This window comes from Osmerus mordax, chromosome 15, assembly GCF_038355195.1.
Source record: "Osmerus mordax isolate fOsmMor3 chromosome 15, fOsmMor3.pri, whole genome shotgun sequence".
NCBI lineage: Eukaryota > Metazoa > Chordata > Actinopteri > Osmeriformes > Osmeridae > Osmerus > Osmerus mordax.
In genome coordinates, this window is record NC_090064.1 from 10,555,987 (window position 1) to 10,573,477 (window position 17,491).

General features: G+C 50.3%; 1 protein-coding gene across 3 annotated transcripts in view; it reads left to right on the plus strand.

Annotated features, from left to right (window-relative positions):
- The window catches only part of arhgap12b (Rho GTPase activating protein 12b), a 37,067-nt gene that overhangs the window by 384 nt on the left and 19,192 nt on the right, over nucleotides 1-17,491 (plus strand). For all 3 annotated transcript variants that reach the window (XM_067251696.1, XM_067251698.1, XM_067251697.1), the window contains exon 2: nucleotides 3,443-4,247. In XM_067251696.1, coding sequence (XP_067107797.1) covers nucleotides 3,552-4,247 — 696 coding nt within the window. In that variant the 5' untranslated portion in view covers nucleotides 3,443-3,551. The remainder of the gene's footprint in view (nucleotides 1-3,442; nucleotides 4,248-17,491) is intronic.

Here is a 17,491-nt window from a genome sequence, read left to right on the forward strand (position 1 = left end):
TGTCGATAGCATATGCGATGATTTTGGACTCTTATTTAAACAATAAATATGTGTCCGGAGTTTCCAGTAGCCTTCAATCGATTTTCAATTTCTTTGAAATCAGTGATGATTCAGACTCACGAATGCTTCTTGAAGCCTGGGAATGCTTAGTAATTTCGAATCAGACTCTTTTGTTGTGAATGAATATGGATTAAAGTCTTTTGTATTTCAGCAGTCTATTGAGTCTGGTCTAAGGACCCCTGCCCCCACATTCGGTTTCCCCTGTAGGGTAACCCCAACCTCAGGCATTCTTTGGCCGCTTACAAAATGTGTCTGTCAGTGTGGTGTTCAATCCTTCCAAAGTTGATGCGGGGAAAATACTTTCTCCGTGAAAACGTAATCAATAGGCTAATCAGAACCAGAATAGATAACATCTGAACAGCAGCTGTTGGTAAGCGCACATCTATTGTGGCATGTTTTGAATTAAGTATATGGACAAAGGCATGCATATAAAAAGCGCAGAAAAGAGTAGCCTATCTTCGAAACCAGATTCAGACTTTCAAATCTTTTCTGGGATTCTGAAAATTGGCTTTCTAAGATGCACATTTCAATTATGCGTTTACATTCAGTTTTAGGCATACACTGCGATCTTTGTGACATACATGCACCCTTTCACGGTATTTTGTTGCTTGGGCGGCCGAGCAGATGCTTGGAGACAAAAGCGTGGGTCGTGCACTTTAGCCTAGCTAATGATGATAACCTTATTCAAAGGTCAGGCCTTGTGTGTGATGAGACTGATAAATGGTAATCTGACTGTGGTCTAGTTTTCCCAGGCTATTACCGCATTCCTGGGAAGCTAATATTCAATATCAAAGATATAAGTTCACTTTTCCCAATGGAGCTTAATCGACACATGATATGGATCATTCAAATCTAAATGCGTAACACAGGTCAAAGGAGTAAAGGTAGAGAGACCTGCAGACTGTTTTGGTCATGAGTAAAGGTGGAAGTGGTGTTATTATTATTTATTGTTTTTGGTGGCCTCATAGTGGTTACAGGGAAATAGGAACCTACAAGAATCTGTTTAGCAATCAGGTACAATACGAGGCAATGTATTAAAATACCACATTATCAACCAACATGTTGACTCAATTCCAGAAGGCATCAGACAATTCCTGGCTCGCTATTCAAAACCCCGAACCAACTTAATTTGAGTTGGAATTCTCCTGATCCATTGCCAACCTTTATCACACAAATAAATGATGCGACGATGAGAAGAGGGGTAAAGAGAGAGAGAGAGAGCTCCTTCAAAGAAACTCTTTTGTTGCTCAGGAGGCTTTTAGCAATATTGTTTCTCTGCAGCAGGTATAATTTAAAGGGGAAAACATTTGTGACAGTGTGAGAGGGATTCAAGAGTTGGTGAGACCACAAGTGCCAAACGAGTGAGCTCCTTCTCCTGTCTGGTCTTACCTGGACTGATGGAATTGTATAATTTTAATAAGGTAGCATGGTGTCTCAATGAAGTACATTTATATATAAAGCTGTTGCAATACAGCTTATTCCTAGCTAGTTACTTTTAGTTTTTTTACTTTGCCTTGAAATAATGTTTAGGCAGTAGTTTTCCTTCAAATCTAGGGCATGATAGCAAAGTCGATGCTGCCCAGGGCAATGCCATCATAATAATCACAGGATGTGTGGTGGTATCTATTCCTTATTGGGAAGCAGAATATGCTTATCCTCTCTGAAACAGGATAAGTGTGCCCTGGTCCTAGCATTGGTGTGAAGAAGCACTCTAGACCCAACAGATAGCCCCTATCTGCACAACGCAGCCCCGCATCAGCGTCAGCGGCCTCACTGTCTCACACTCGCACGTCAGAGACAATGCCACACCATGGCTGTGAGGTAATGCACTTCCCGGGACACAATGGTGCTAGGGAAACCGCCACTTTCACAGCTCTGGTGTTGAATGTTGGTGTGTGAGCGAGTCCTGACAATGTGTGTCGACTGGCTCCATTGGTGTCAGGGTTATCTGGTATCTGAATACCTCAATGTGCTGCATAGGAGTGGAAACAGGGTGTGTGTGTGTTCTTTTTTTGGGGGGGGGTCCTGGTCATCTGTGCATGGCACATAGACCCTGACTCTCACATATGACCCCTCCCCACACGCACGCACGCACGCGCACACAAACAGACTAGTTCATTCACATTCAGACACACCATCAAATCACTCACACCTACTTAAGTCATGTAAGCCACAGAGAGTCTCAGTGTTCAGGCCTTTGTATGGACAGGCCCAGAAGTCTGTCACATACACACATTCCCATTAGGTAGTAGGTGTTACCTAATGCAGACCGCCTAAGCCTAGGGCATGAGGGGTTACGCATCTCTTTCACACACACGCATGCACACACACTATTCACCAATAGATCTATTTTGGGCCTGGGGCTGTTTTGTAAGTGTCTATGGATGTCTGGGTTGATCTGTGTAGGTGTGCGTGTGTTTCTGAAGAAGAGGGTCCCTCTTTGGGACCCAGTGTGCTCTCACGGCACACACCTGCTCTTCCTCCTCCCCCATCAGTCCCCATATCCAGCACTCAGACTGTGGCGGTGGCTATTTGGAGAAGAAGAAAGAGAATTTGATATGGTGTCGGGCCATGGGGGGGTTCTGCTGTACATGCGGCTAACCCTGAGCACAGCGAGGGGTATTTTAGGTGAAATGTCGAGGGGATTCACCGAACCAGAAAGGTCAATGACAAATGAGATCACATGGACAGACCCCCCCCCCCCCCCTCCCCGGCTGTTTACCATATTGTGTTAGTGACTGTCTTTCTGTGAAACATCCTATGGGAACCCTGAGGGATATACTGTATGTAGCCCTACGATCCCCCTTTGTGAAGGTTAGGAACATCAGTCATGTTCTGTACCTGCTGTAGGAGCAGCATTGCGTTTGAGTAGGCTAATGCTTTGTATGTAGGGATGAGGCAGTGCAGGCAATGTATATATAGGACATGGTTTCTGGTGTGTGTGTGTGTGTGTCGTGTCACCTGATCACAGTCGGATCTGTGCGGGGTTGCTTTGGCGTCACGGTGTGCACCAATGAGAGGGTCGGTCGGGTTACGCTGTTGGATTTCCTGTCCGCTCAGATCAGTTACCGCGGCGATCGGTCTGTTGATCCAGTTGGTTTGGAAGACGGACGGGGGGCCAAATAGCTTCGGTTTGTTCTGAACTCATACAGGAATGTCTGGCAGTAACTCATGTTCATAGGATGTGTCATGTAAGTAATAGGGAGTTGTGTGTGTGTGTGTGTGTGTAATTATGGATTCAAAGGTGAGGTGGTTTTGAGGGTGGGAGTGAACAAATTGTTATAATATATATATATATATATATATATATATATATATAACAGTCTATCATATCTAACTGTGGTCCCCATCCCACTCCCCCACCATTTCTCTCTTCCTTTAGGTTTCAACGGACCCCCCCACCCCTGCCCTACCCCAGCGAGACATGAGCCTCCTCCCAGCCCTCCATCGCTGAGCGGAGGTCGTGAAGTCCTTTTGAGCCCAGCCCAGTCATGGCAGAGAGGGAGGGGCGCGCGGAGCTCGGCTTGGCTCCCGGCCAGGTGTACGTGGAGGTGGAGTACGACTATGAATACAAAGCTAAAGACAAGATGGTGAGCATCAGGCAGGGGGAGTGCTACCTGCTGGTGAGGAAGACCAACGAGGATTGGTGGCAGGTGAGGAAGGAGGAGGGGACCAAGGCCTTCTACGTGCCCGCCCAGTACGTCAGGGAGGTGCGCCGGGCTCTCATGCCTCCTCAGAAGCCCCTCCTCCCGGGGGGCACGGTGCGGGTGAAGCCCACCGTTCTGGATATACGCAGGGCCTCGGACGAGAACCTCAACAGGCCCCTGGAGATGTCCAGTTTCGGGCGGCCCTCGCCGTCCTCCACGCCCTCGCCGTCCTCCGGCCACACGACCCCGCCCTCCCTGGCCAAAGACAGCAACCAGAACCCGGGGAGCCCACGGCACTGCAAGGGCGTGGCCGAGCTGGTCCTCCTCCACAACAACAATAACCATCTCCATGGTAACTCCACCCTGCCGCGGCAACGGGCCGATTCGCCGCCTCCCCGGGCGCCCAGGAACCACAACAAGAGCCCGGACTCGGACCAGAGCCCGCCCTCGGGGGACTCGCCAGGGGAGGGGTCGGAGAAGGCCCGGAACGACTCTGAATCTGGAGACGATCTGAGCAGCAGCTCCACTGAACACATGCAGGTATTTTCCTCCTCTTTCTCTTTGTCAGCTTGTCCTGTTCTCGCTTGCGCTCTCCTGCGTCGAAATGGGTGTCTCTCTTTCTCATTTACCATCCCTCTTTCTCCCGTCTCCTCCTTGTCCTGGATAGCTGTCCTCTCCTCCGCCAGCTTCTGTCAGCTTAGATAATGAACAGCAGCGCTTTCTCCCCCTCCCTCCATCTCCTGCCACGCTGCATCCGCTCATGAGACCCCGTGGAGAGAGCTTCTCCTTCCACACCAGCGCCCCGCCGACTTTCCCGCCTCATTTACCAGACTAGACGAGAGCTGCAACAGTTTCGCAGGTGTTTGTTACAGTCCCCAGGCTAAAGCGCAGTTCTTCCATTTCACTCGTGTGTTTGGACAGGTGCGTGTTTGGGGAGTGTGTGCATGTGACGCCTGGGCAAGTGTGTGTGTGTGCGTGTGTTTGTTTTGATTTGGGGGTTATTATAGTTCTAAAAGCTGTTTTGAGGCGTGAATGTGAAACGTAGGTTTCTTTTATTGAGAAGCTTCAAGAGGTCCCTCCCCATCTCACTCCAGAACTGCAGTCTCACTCACTGATCCTTCCTGTAACATTAGCCCCCCCCCCCCATATATCTCTGGTTGAACAATAATGATCCTGATATGAATCATGGAGTCCCCGAAAATCAAAATCATCTGCCACTATCAGCAATCACACCCCACCATGACCAATCACACCCCACCATGACCAATCACCAATCCCCCACGGATGGGTGTGGGGTGGTGATAAGTATCAGGGGGGAAATAAATTAAGATGGGGAGAAACTGGGGGGGGGGGGGTCTTTTATAGATGAGGCAATAAGAGCAGATCCATTTGGAGCCTACCCTTCTACAGGAGGGATGGAGGGGTCAGGGGGGGTCCTGGCTAGACCATTTAGTTTGAAGGCCCTCTAGTGCAGCTTGTGTTTTTGTGTTGTTCCGTGGCTGCCGCTGCCTCCTCTATGGAGCAGAACAAAGAGACTGGGAGAGAGTGTGTGTGTGTGTGTGTGTGTGTGTGAGATGTTGTGAATGGAAAGTAGGTCATATCTGCTGAGGATCAGTCTGTAGCACCCCCAGTTGTCCTGCCATGGGGATGTGTGTGTGTGTGTGCGGGCATGTGTGTGAGAGAGCTGTGATGTGCCATGTGTTGGAAAGGGGAGGGAAAACGGAACCGAATGGGCAGCATGCAGAACCATTCTGTCTGTACTGAAAATGTTGATACTTCCTGTTTGGTGATTGCAATTGTAAAATGTTGAGCACCAGAGAATCAGCCCTTCGTTTGAAATGTGCAACTGCGGCTAAGTCACAGTCAACAGGCTCCACAGATTTAATTTCATTTCACGCTTGTCCGATTACAGGCCAGAACATTAGGCCTACACTTTCCTTTTTTCTTCATTCACCAATAGCATTTACATTTGTCTGACTGGCTGTTTTGTGTGACTGGCTGCAGGGGTGGCTGGAAGGAAAAGGAGGCATGGATGCAGACTGCAAACCAGTCTACTACTTCTGATTGGCCGTGTAGCCAACACCTTACTTGTGTGGGTGCGCTTGTGTCTGTGTCTGTGTGTGTGTGTGTCTGTGTGTGTGTGTGTTTGTGTGGGTAGTATCCAAGGGGGATATGTTCATGGGGACTTGATTCTTAAGCACTTTTGAGAATCGGCAGTGAGGAACTGTTGCTGCATGCCCCTCCCCAAAGCTGAAGGCAGCTCTCTCCACAGGGGGCGGAATCAGGGGAAGGAGGTGCAAGGAGGATTTGTCAGTGACAAGCTTGTGTTCTCCTGCCAGCTGCTCTCCCCCTAATTGATTAGGGTTGATGAGAGCAAAGGGGAGAAATGCATTGTCGCATTTCCATTCTCAAACCTGCTCCCCCAATGTCACGCTCTTATCTGTGGACACCAGAAGGAGCCGTCATCCCTGCCCTCACTCTAAGGGTTGGCCAGGTCCAGTGTCCCCCCCACCAACCGCACAACAACCCACAATCCCATGTAAATCTACATGGGATTGTAGATTTACACACACACTCTCCTACTAAATGCACAGCCTCTCCTATGCTCTTAACGGATTGCCAACATAAACCTCTTTTCTTCCTCACATCTCAGGAACCCTGGCTGGAGCAGCCCATATGTACAGGGGGTTTGTTCCCCTATACGTGTCGTGGCCGAGCTGAAGAGATGTAAAACGGCTGTTTTTATTTTACTTTTGAAATGGGTCATGTTGAGATATGCTCTTCTGCTGTAGGGTGTGAATGCTCCTTGTGAGCTACGTGTGTATATATGAGAGAGAGAGAGAGAGAGAGAGAGAGAGAGAGAGAGAGAGAGAGAGAGAGAGAGAGAGAGAGAGAGAGAGAGAGAGAGAGAGAGAGAGAGAGAGAGAGAGAGAGAGAGAGAGAGAGAGAGAGAGAGAGAGAGAGAGAGAGAGAGAGAGAGAGAGAGAGAGAGAGAGAGTGAGTGAGAGAGTGAGTGTGAGTGTGAGTGTGAGTGTGAGTGTGAGTGTGAGTGTGAGTGTGAGTGTGAGTGTGAGTGTGAGTGTGAGTGTGAGTGTGAGTGTGAGTGTGAGTGTGAGTGTGAGTGTGAGTGTGAGTGTGAGTGTGAGTGTGAGTGTGAGTGTGAGTGTGAGTGTGAGTGTGAGTGTGAGTGTGAGTGTGAGTGTGAGTGTGAGTTAAGGAGACAGGCACAGACTGTGTATCTGCTGTGTGGATCTGTGGAGAAGCTTGTTGTTGTGAGTCATTGTGTGGGAGATCGAGGTGACCCAGGCTTCTTACCGTGCTGTCTGTGGCTTTGCCCTCTGGTGCCAGCAGAGCTCTCGCCTGCTGCTGGATTCAAATGAGACACAATCCAGCCTTAAATAGCAGCACACACAGACTCTTAACATCTTTACTCCTAACACACAGCGGGGGTGACACGAATGTCACCGACGTGGAGTCTCGGAGCAGGCCGCTGTGCACGTTAGTAAAGGCCTAGAAAACCCTCCTCCCAGTATATCACATGTCCCTTGAACTATGGGGGCCTGTAGCAGCACTGCTTCCATGAACACACAAACCCATATAGCCTCTCTGACATAACTTAGTCAATGTGTGTGTGTGTGTGTAATATATAAATATACACCCCCCCCATCACTGCACTGAGATGTTGTCTAGGAGAAGACAGCTGGGCTGACTCGAGGTCAAGGTCTATCCCTACGTCTGCCTTTCATCACATAAACTGTGCTCGTGGGCGAAACCGATTCAGTGTCGGTCATAGTATTGTATGGATCTACAGGAAGAGTCTGAAGCAGATCCAGACATGGAGACGGTCTCTGCTGTGCGTGCGGGAATGCCAGCTCGACGTTATACGTAGAAGCAGGAAGGATAGACCAACTCCAATGTGGGGGGGGGGGGGAAACTCTTTCCAATAAATGCCTGTGGAGGAGAGAGCCGCCGGGCCCATGAAGGATCCAGCGGCTCCACACAGTGAGGCAGAGCCCCGTTAGCATCCCGCTCAGGAGCTGATAAACACAATGCTGGAAAATGGCAATCTTTGGGAGAGTGGTTTACATAAATGTGTCTCCACTCTTCTGCCAGTGGGTGTGTTTACCCACTCCAGCAAGAGGAGCAAAGGTTGTCAATGTGTAGCAAGGGGCTTTACAGCTCACTGAAATAGCCTGCTATGTATGCATGGTCTCTGGGGAACTCAGGGAGTCAGGTGGCTGAGCGGTGAGGGAGTCGGGCTAGTAATCCGAAGGTTGCCAGTTCGATTCCCGGTCATGCCAACTGACGCTTTCACCCTGCTTGCCTCGGGGGAATGTCCCTGTACTTACTGTAAGTCGCTCTGGATAAGAGCGTCTGCTAAATGACTAAATGTAAATGTAACTCACAGGCTGTGGACTCGCAGTGACAACATTGACCACCTTAGGATAGTTGCGGCATTTTCTCGCCGTAAAAAGGTGCTGTTTCGAGACCTTGAAGTGTGATGGTCAATGTAGATTGTCAGACCTAAAACCAAATGTTTTGCTATACTCAAATACAAAGTAGATGGGGCCCAGTTTCAATGAGGACTACATGAACTATACTAGTGTACCATACTACAAACATGATTATGACATCATAGCACAGTCATTCCTGGGTAAGCTAGCAGAAGCTGTACAGTAGCACACAGTATGTCCAGGCCCATCTTTGTGCGTTGGTCCGTAATGCACAGCTGTGCTTCAGTGTTCCTACTCTCTAGACCAGCTGAAAAGGAGGCCTCTACTTGTTATCCAGCGCATACTTGTCATTCCTGCCACTGTGTCTACACACACACACACACACACATATACTGGTACAGTACAGACGTGGCTGGAGCATGTGTCCGCTCTGCGTCTAACTGAATGAAGGCCTTCTTATCCCTCCGAGCTGGCGCATTGGAGCTCCTCCTAATCTAATATTTAACCTGGGCTAATAGAACTTCAAACTCTCTATCTGTTGCTCGCTTTCTCTCTCGCTCTGACCGTTCCTCTCTCACTCACTCCCTCTCCTCTTTTGTCTCTCTGTTCCAGTCTCTCTCTCTTTCGCTCCCCATATCTTTCTCTTGGTCTCCCTCTCTCTTCCCTTCCTATGTCTTTCTTGCTGTCTCTCTATGTGGCCATCCCTCTCCTGGTGGGGCTATCTTCCGCGTCCAGGGTACAATGCTGTTAGAGGTAATCTATACAGTAAAGAAAGACCAGACCGCCAGACAAAAACCTCAAGTTGGGTACCGTGTGAGTGTGTGTGTGTGTTGTGTGCAAGTCTGTTTGCATGTGCATTCATGCATGTGCTTATACTTCTATTGGTGTGTGTGTGTGCTCATGGTACCATTTTGTATACGTGTGTGTGTGTGTCTGGACGCTACATCCCTGATCCGGTGTTCTGAGGAGAGGGAACAGGATTAAGTCAACAAGCGCCCTCACGGGGGGCCAGCCCCCCCATCCCCACCTCACCCAGGGCTGACACACTCAGTTGGACAAATCGAGTCCATCTTCTAATGCCTGGGATTTCTCACTAATCCTGCCATGAGGTAGGGAAAGGTGGGAGAGGAGGAGAGAGAGAAGGGAGGATGGTATATGTCTCCTGATGGGGCCCCAGGAGGGTTAGGCTGCCGCTCAGCGTGTGATGCTGCACTGCCTCAGCTGTTTCCCTCGGTTGACCGGGATGCATCGCTCTCTCTCGCTCGCTCTTTCTTTCGCTCGCTCGCTCTTTCTTTCGCTCGCTCGCTCGCTCTCTCGCTCGCTCTCTCTCTCGCTCTCTCTCTCGCTCTCTCTCTCTCTCTCTCTCTCTCTCTCTCTCTCTCTCTCTCTCTGTAGTCGTAGTCTGGCAGAGGGCTCTGTGTGGTAGCCAGTGTAGGTCAGTGTGGACCGGGACAGCATGTACCCAGAGGAGAAGGTAAGCACCGGCGGCAGCCTTTGCCGCAGAGTGTGTCCAGGTCCCTCTCCTCCTTTTCCTCCCTCCTCCGCATCTCTGTCCCCGCTGCCACGGCTCCCTCCCCCTCTCTCCCTCCTCCGTCCTCTCCGCACCCTCCCTCAGTCTCTCGCACACCTGAATGAACCGACTGACACTCACTAATCCTGAATATCAGCTATCCGTCACTCGCTGTCAAACTCAAAACGCTTCTGCAGCGACGGACAACGTGTTGCTATTCCTTTGTTTGGCCATTGTGGGGTTTGTACCCAGGAACTCGAGATGGACAGCCACAATTGTGATTGTGTGTGCCCCGAACAGGAGCTATGTGAGGGCTTTAATGTGTGTATAAAACACACAGGAATTAAAAAGCAATCATAGTCCACAAACCATCCCATTATGCAGATGTAAAGCAGTCTATGTGATACTCAGATTTCACACATCACTTTGGAACACCTGAGGGAAACCAGTTCTGCGGTTCTTCTCTCTCTGTTTCTCTCTCAATGTCTTTCTCTTGCTCTCATCCGCCATGGAGTAGAATATAAGTCAAGGTTGGTGAGATAACGCATTGCTTCTTTCAGTAAAGGTGAAAAAGAAATGCCTTTGTGAGGTTGTCTGTGAGTCTGCTGCTACAGGTGGGTAAAGGAGCAAGATGTTCCGTGTTCCCAGCCTGTCACCGTTCTGACTGGCTTCTTCGAGGGAGACTCCTCAACATGAAGGACAACCAAGACAGGTTTTTGTCTACTAGTTTGAGCAGTGGACTGTGGGTCTGGAAGTGTGTGTTTTCGCCTACTTCTCAGAAGCATGATGCTTAGTGTGTCGGGGGGGACGGGGGGACGGGAGGTTGGCGCGGTGCGTGGGCAAGGCGGCGTGGGCGGCAAGGATCAGACGAGGCACTGCCTCCATTGTGCGCCACGCCAGCGCTCTCGCTAATTACAGACGACGGCTCGCTGTCAAGGAGACGAGCTGCCGTTCTCCTCAGAACCCCAGAGATGGCAACCTCGTGGTTTTGACACGTCAACACACAAGTTCATTTCATTTGTCTTTTGAGTGGGCGCATGCTATAGTGGCACACAATTTCAAAGCCAAAAGGTGTGTATTAGCCTACATTAGTATTGGAACAGTTGCTGGGGTATGGTGTTTAACCCCGAAATGATCGTTTAGAGAGGGGAAGACAGGTCCATCGCTGGAGATGAGGAGATAACTGTTAGATCAGTCAAACCATCCAGAACTGCAAACAGTTTGGAGCTGTTGGGACAGCCCAGCCCTAGGTTACCGATGTTTCACTGAGAGAGGTGGGGTGCTGTTGTGGTGGTTCTGTTTCGGTGAATTGACTTTCTAGAGAAACCCACCTCTTTGTGCTTTACACTTTCATCCACGGTCTCTTTTAGCTGAAGAGAGATGTTGCTCGCATGGAACAAAGAGGGATCACCGGGAGGGTCGCTGTAGAACGTTCACCAAGCTTCTACCAGCTCGGCTGGAAACAATTAATTGAGTTTAACAGCATTGCACATCGCAACCGTTCAGATCCGATTACCAGGCGCTGTTACCTGAATAATTGTCCCCTGTGAAGCTTTCACGGTTGGAGAGCGACCAAGCCCAAATGGATTCCTCCCACACATGTGGGCCTACATAGACACACACAACTCACTACCCCTTAGGAAAGCCCTGGCAATAGACACCATGCGAGGTTGGCCCTTAAAAGGTTTGTCAACAAAAAGGAGAGGAGGGTGGGGGAGAGAGAGGAAAGAGAGGTTTGTTAGAGAGAGAGGGAGAGAAAGAGAGGGGGGGGAGAGAGAGAGAGAGGTGGGGGAGAATGGGGAGGGGGGAGTTAGAGAGACACCGAGAGTTCCTGTGTCACCCATGTCCTTGTATTGGATTGAGAGTCCCCCCCCGTTTCCGGCAAGTGTCCATTAGGAAATGGATATCTCTATGGTGATGGATGGCTCCACGTTCCGTTCAAACCCCTGTGGTTTCTGACACGCCATTGGCCGTTTGGTTACCTCTTCACAGAGACGATTGGCAGTTGTTGATGACTCTGAAAGTCTGAAAGATTCAAGGACTCCAGTCACATCACATCATGGACCAGCATGTTCTCATGCATGCGAGATGGGGAGAACATTTACGATGCTGTCAAATGTGTGAAGATGGGTCAAAGTAAGAAATTATTTAAGTGAATCCATATTAAGAATACGCTTGTTTGCACATGAAAAATTACTTCATGAAATGCTTCCTTTTAGAGTAGGTTTAGTGAAACCGTAAACAAACCGGAGTCCCTGAGGGGTCGTCTAAGTGTCATAACACATCTCTCTGTCTCTCTCTCTGTCTCTCTGTCTCTCTCTCTGTCTCTCTCTCTGTCTCTCTCTCTGTCTCTCTGTCTCTCTCTCTGTGTGGTCTGTGGTGAAATGCTGTGCGTGTGTGGGATCACTTCCTCCTGAGGGCTGCCACTTTCATTATCACCCATGTCTGAACTAGTTCCTCAAGCTCCTCAGCCACACCAACATTTATCCTCAGCACCAAAGTCATTTAATAAATAAAATATTACATTAGGAAGACCTATTTACACCCACGCACGCACACACACACACACACACACACACTCACCAGTCTTTCATCTGTCGGACTAGATACTATACTGTTTCTGTGGAAGCATAATCCAGATATAAGACGTGACCTTGCTTTGCTCTGCTGAACTTCCAGTTCATGGTTGTTTGTGTCATGACCTGAAGTCTAGACAGCAGCCTCTGTCATTTCCTCACTGGGGAGATTTTGTTTGGTGACAGCTATTCTCTGCTTCACTTACTGTTAATCAAATGCATTCACTGTAAATGGGGATGTGCTTTTTTAACTCTGTGTGTGTATGGATTAGCGCTGGTGAAGCAGGGAGTGCTGTAATCATCTAAAGTGTACTGTCTGGGAAGCATTACTGGTAAGGCAAGAGTCCAGTCACTGTAGGACAGGGAGCTTACAGCTCTACCAGGCCTGGACACACCCCAACCCCTACAAACACACTCACGCACACACATACACACACACTGCCTCCAATCTTCTTACATATCTGAAACAATGGCTGGAGCAGATGAATGGGTGGTGTATATAAATGCCACCCCCACCTTCCTTGGTTTGATTTTTTTGCATTTCAACAGTGTGTTGAAATTCCCAGCATGCATCTCCATTCTGTTTAGGTTCATCCACCTTCACCATATTGAAGCCACCATGGCTACCAGACTCCTTGCCTGTCTCTAAATGTTTGCTTAGGACCCAGCAGGGCTGTCAGGAAGTCAGCTGGGCACCATTCTTCCTGACACGTCGTCATTGAATTAGGTTTCCCCGCATCCCTCCTTCACTCCCTCTCTCCTTCACTCCCTCCCTCCTTCACTCCCCCTCTCAACCCCCTTGACGCTAATTGAAAGGCAGAGAATCTCTCTTTCATCCAAACGGGTGGGATGCGGTGGCAGCCAGCCGGTATTGGCCGGGTCCCTTCCTCGTCCCGTTTGCCAATACCCGGCCAACCAATCAAACCCACTGTCAATGGCGGCCATTGATTTCTACCGAGGGGGTGTTAAAACCATGACGGCATATGCAAATGAGGTGGCGGGGACAGGAAACAGTGGGGTTGTTTGTGGGGGAGTCGGTAACTGTTTTGTCTTTGTCCAAGCTTTTGATCCTTTGTCTCTTGGCCACACCGGCTACAGTTCCCGAGGGACTCTCAGACAGGTGACCACAGGCCCCCCCCCCCCCAGTGGAGGATTGTGGGGGATTTGTCCCCCTGGGGCCCTCTTTGCGTGTGTCGGCCTGCTCCGACCCGGGTGCGTTGGGACTTAACGCGTCATTCTAGCTGACGTGGCATGCAGGACACGGCCCGCTGGGAATGAAGTGGCCCGGCCGACAGAACATCCTCTGTGCTGGTCGATTATCCGAGGAGGATGGCCCTCCCCCAGGTCGCTCCCAGGCCTGGGGAGGGGGTGTGAGAGGAATGTGTGTGTCTGTGTTTGCTTGGTCACAGATCCTGCTTGCTCTGCACACAAGCTCTCAGTCTCTCTGTGTGTGTGCGTGAGTGTGCTAGAAGGACTGCGTGGTATTTGAGCACGTTATGTGTACGGCACGTCCATGTCCGTGTGCTACTTGTGCCATTGTTGTGAGAGTAGCTTGCGGCTTGGCTTGACTCTCAGCTGGACACACGCGTCTTTCCCCCTCAGATGGATGATGATGATGATGATGGATAATGGTGGATGACGTCCAGAATGTCACTGTGACCAGGCGACTTATGGAGACATGGGGGGTGTGGAGGAGAGTTGAAAGGGGATTTAACCTGCAACAAAACACAACAGGGACTTAGTAAGTGTGTGTGTGTGTGTAGAGTTGTTGTCCTCTGTAAAGCTCAACCCAGTGACAGGAGGGCAGCATGGTTGATAAGACCGCCCTCTCTGCTCTGTCCCGGACAGGACAGAACAATGGCCCTCACAGTGTGGCCCGGTGCTGAACAGAGGGATGGGAGGGATGGAGGGATGAGCACAGGGAGGGCTGGCTGGCTCAGTGGATGTGAGGTCGTAGGATGGGTGACCTTTGACCTACTCGAATGGGACACAATGCGCCAGTCAGCACAATGTACCTTTGTCACTGTACTGTACCTCTCACTCCCCTCCCCTCCCCCCCCCCCCCCCCCCCCCCCCACACACACATGCGTAGCAACATCCTGACTCATGGTGTGTGTGGGGGGGGGGGGTTAAAGAGCAAAACACGCGTACAAAATGACAGGCCATTCTTTCATCATATTAGTGGGAGCATTTGGTTTGATAAAAAAACTTTTTTATAATTTGAGTCTAGACAAGTCAGACCATTTTCATTAGTCGTCCAAGAGAGCGTCCTGTGGATTCAGGATGAAGGTAGTGCTATTTTGTCGTGTCTGTTGAAAACAATTTCTGTACATGTATTATCCGAGGGGGGAAAATATATTCTATATACCCTGCTGTGTTCTGGACACACACACACACACACACACATGCCGTGATGATGCCATGTGGTCTGCCTAGTGAGGGCTACATAGGGAGTCTCTGCTGGGTCCCTGAGCCCGCACAGATGTGGCCCTTTGGTGACTGTCTGCTCTCCTCTCACCATCCCTCCCTCCCTCTCACCATCCCGTTTTCATTCCCATTTGCTTCACTTTCACTTCCTCAGCACCCACCCCCCCCCCCCATCTCCTCCTTCTGGATCGGCCCACGTTTGCGATGTCTAATCGAAATGCCGCGGAATACGTGGGACTTGTGAAAAGCTCCGACTTTCACACTTGAGAAGCCGTCAGGGCCGGAGTCGTGCGACACGGACGCCATGGCGAGTTCCCATCGAGACGTCCGACCAGACGAGGATGATGTTGTGCTGTTTGAATATGGATGAGTGTTCAGATCACGACGACACCACCTGCCCCCGAGTTGTCCTCGTCAGACGTGAAACGATCTCTCTCGCTCGTGTTGTTGTTGTTTGTGAAGCGTCTTTGCCTGCTGCGAGGGGGGGGGGGCAGGAAATGACAAAACAGCCCCCCCGACTTTCACCCTTACCCCAGACATACAGCAGACAGAAGTATTACTTCCTGTGTGTGTGTGTGTGTGCACACACTTATCTGCAGTAGTCTACACACAGGCTGATGGTTGCTGGCTGCTCATCTCGGTGGATTTTGACGCTTCCTTTTAGGTCTGTGTTGCATGTTTGAAGTGGTGTAGTACACAAACACACACACACACTCTGACTGTCCGACTTTACTCCAGACTCAAATAGCAGGATGCTGGTGTAAGCCAGAGCCCTGAATAATTCAGTCAGTGGTCACACATGCGCAGACACTTGTGTATATACACACACACACAGACACACACAGACACACACACACATGGTTATGCACATACACACACTGGGATCCAGCAGCAGCGGGTACAGGGTTATGGGATCCTGTTGAAGTGCTGGCTGAGGGAGGTGTGTGGAAATGTGCCACTTCCCCCTCCCAGGGCTTATCTGGGTCATATTGAACAGTGGAGAGGCTCATTCAATCTGCAGCTCCGCATACACGCACATTTACACGCATAGACGTCCATACACTCGCCTACTCTTGCGTACACAATACACCCCTTGTGCATATGCATACCTGCTCACACACAAACACCCTGTCACGCATTTCCTACTTTTCTAGCCTAAATGAGGGGATGTGATGGAGAGAGAGAGTGGTGTTTCCCAGAGTGTTTGAGTTTCAATGAACCTGATTGGCCAGGGTGATTCTCTATGAGCCTGTGGCCCGCTCACGTGCATGCCTGAAGCTCTTCACAGGTAATGACCTCGGCTCGTTCACACACTAGAGAAAGGGATTCTTCCAGACACATGCCACACACACACGGCTCACTCTCTCTCTGATACACATACACACTGTAATCACTGGTACAGTTTGCTGTATACAGTTTGCTCTTTGTCTCCTCTGTACAGAACACAAAGGGACCTTGGACATGTTGATGAACGTGGTTGAACCCCCACACAGACATGTGACTCGGTAATAAATGTGCTGGCGCTGGCTTAGCTCGCCCGTCGTGACCCGGTCAGGGCTTGGGATGGGTTAACCCCACTCTGGGGCGTGGTGGAGTGGCACGTCCAAGACGCCCCTAAGGGCCAGGAAGAGTGAAGGCGGACCTGTGTGTGACTAACACCCGGCCCATGCCCCCCCTCCCCCCTTCTCTTCACCAAACATGAGATTTAATTGTGCCCCTCCCTGTCTGGTAGGGAGATTTCTTTGTCTTGTCGTCAGTGTTTGATGTTGGAATGGCATGCACAGGTCTTTGAGGGTCCGATGCTGGTCTTCAGAGAGACAGATTACTGGTTACTAATCATTTATTTGTAATCTATCTCTGACTATCATTGCTGTGTTTTTGTGGCCTGTTATGGACAGATGACGTGTTGTCGTCGGAATGTGTTGGGTTCGTTCACCAGCCCTTTGTTTTCACGATGGCCACAGCTGGCATGAGAATTACACAAATTCCTGGTGATAATCTCAGTAATCTGCCTTCACACACAAACCTCTGGATTCTGTTTCATTTGACGATTGCGCTTCTAGGATATATGTTTGGGGTATTACAATATGTATAAAGCCCTGGAAAACAACAAACATTTGAGGCGTAAAACCTTTTGAATGCTTTGAATGGTCCCTGCTTGCTCTGTTGAGACTAGTGTGGTTGTTTATCTGGGTTTGGAGAAACGGAGGATCTGGAGAGAATCTTGGAGGGCCGTTTCCCGTTGCAGGTGCCTGAACGTCTGCCAGTGACACCAGAGCGTGTGAACCAGGGACCATAAACACCCCCGAGGTTACGACCTCTGACCTGTGGCCCTCAGTATGACCACCCGCTCTGACGCTGAATGAGCCCTCACTCTCTCCGTCTCTGCCTTGTCTTTCATCTGCCTCTTACACAACACCTCCCTTCACGCAGCGACTGAGGTCATTCAGCTAATGAGTGCTCCTTTAAAGCCAGCACCGTGGCTGGAAATAGCCGTCTTAAGATCTTGTAATCAGCCAGCGAGTCCTCCATCAGGCTCGGGTGACCGCAGATCGGACGCAAGCAGCCGACAGGGACTGAAGGAGGGAAGGGAGGAACGGGGGGGGAAGAAGGAGCGCACTGTGACCAGCCCACCTACAGGAGCGCTTGGACCCGACCTGGGTCCGCGGTTTAGGACCATGTTCTCGTACCTGCGGACGCCACACTACATCGTGAGTTGCTTTTCAGGCTGTTTGGAGGGGAGGAGGGGGGTCTATGGGTTTAGGTGATCCTCGGAAGCTCAGCCGGCAGAGAGAGAGATTTCGAGGCGGCGCAGGT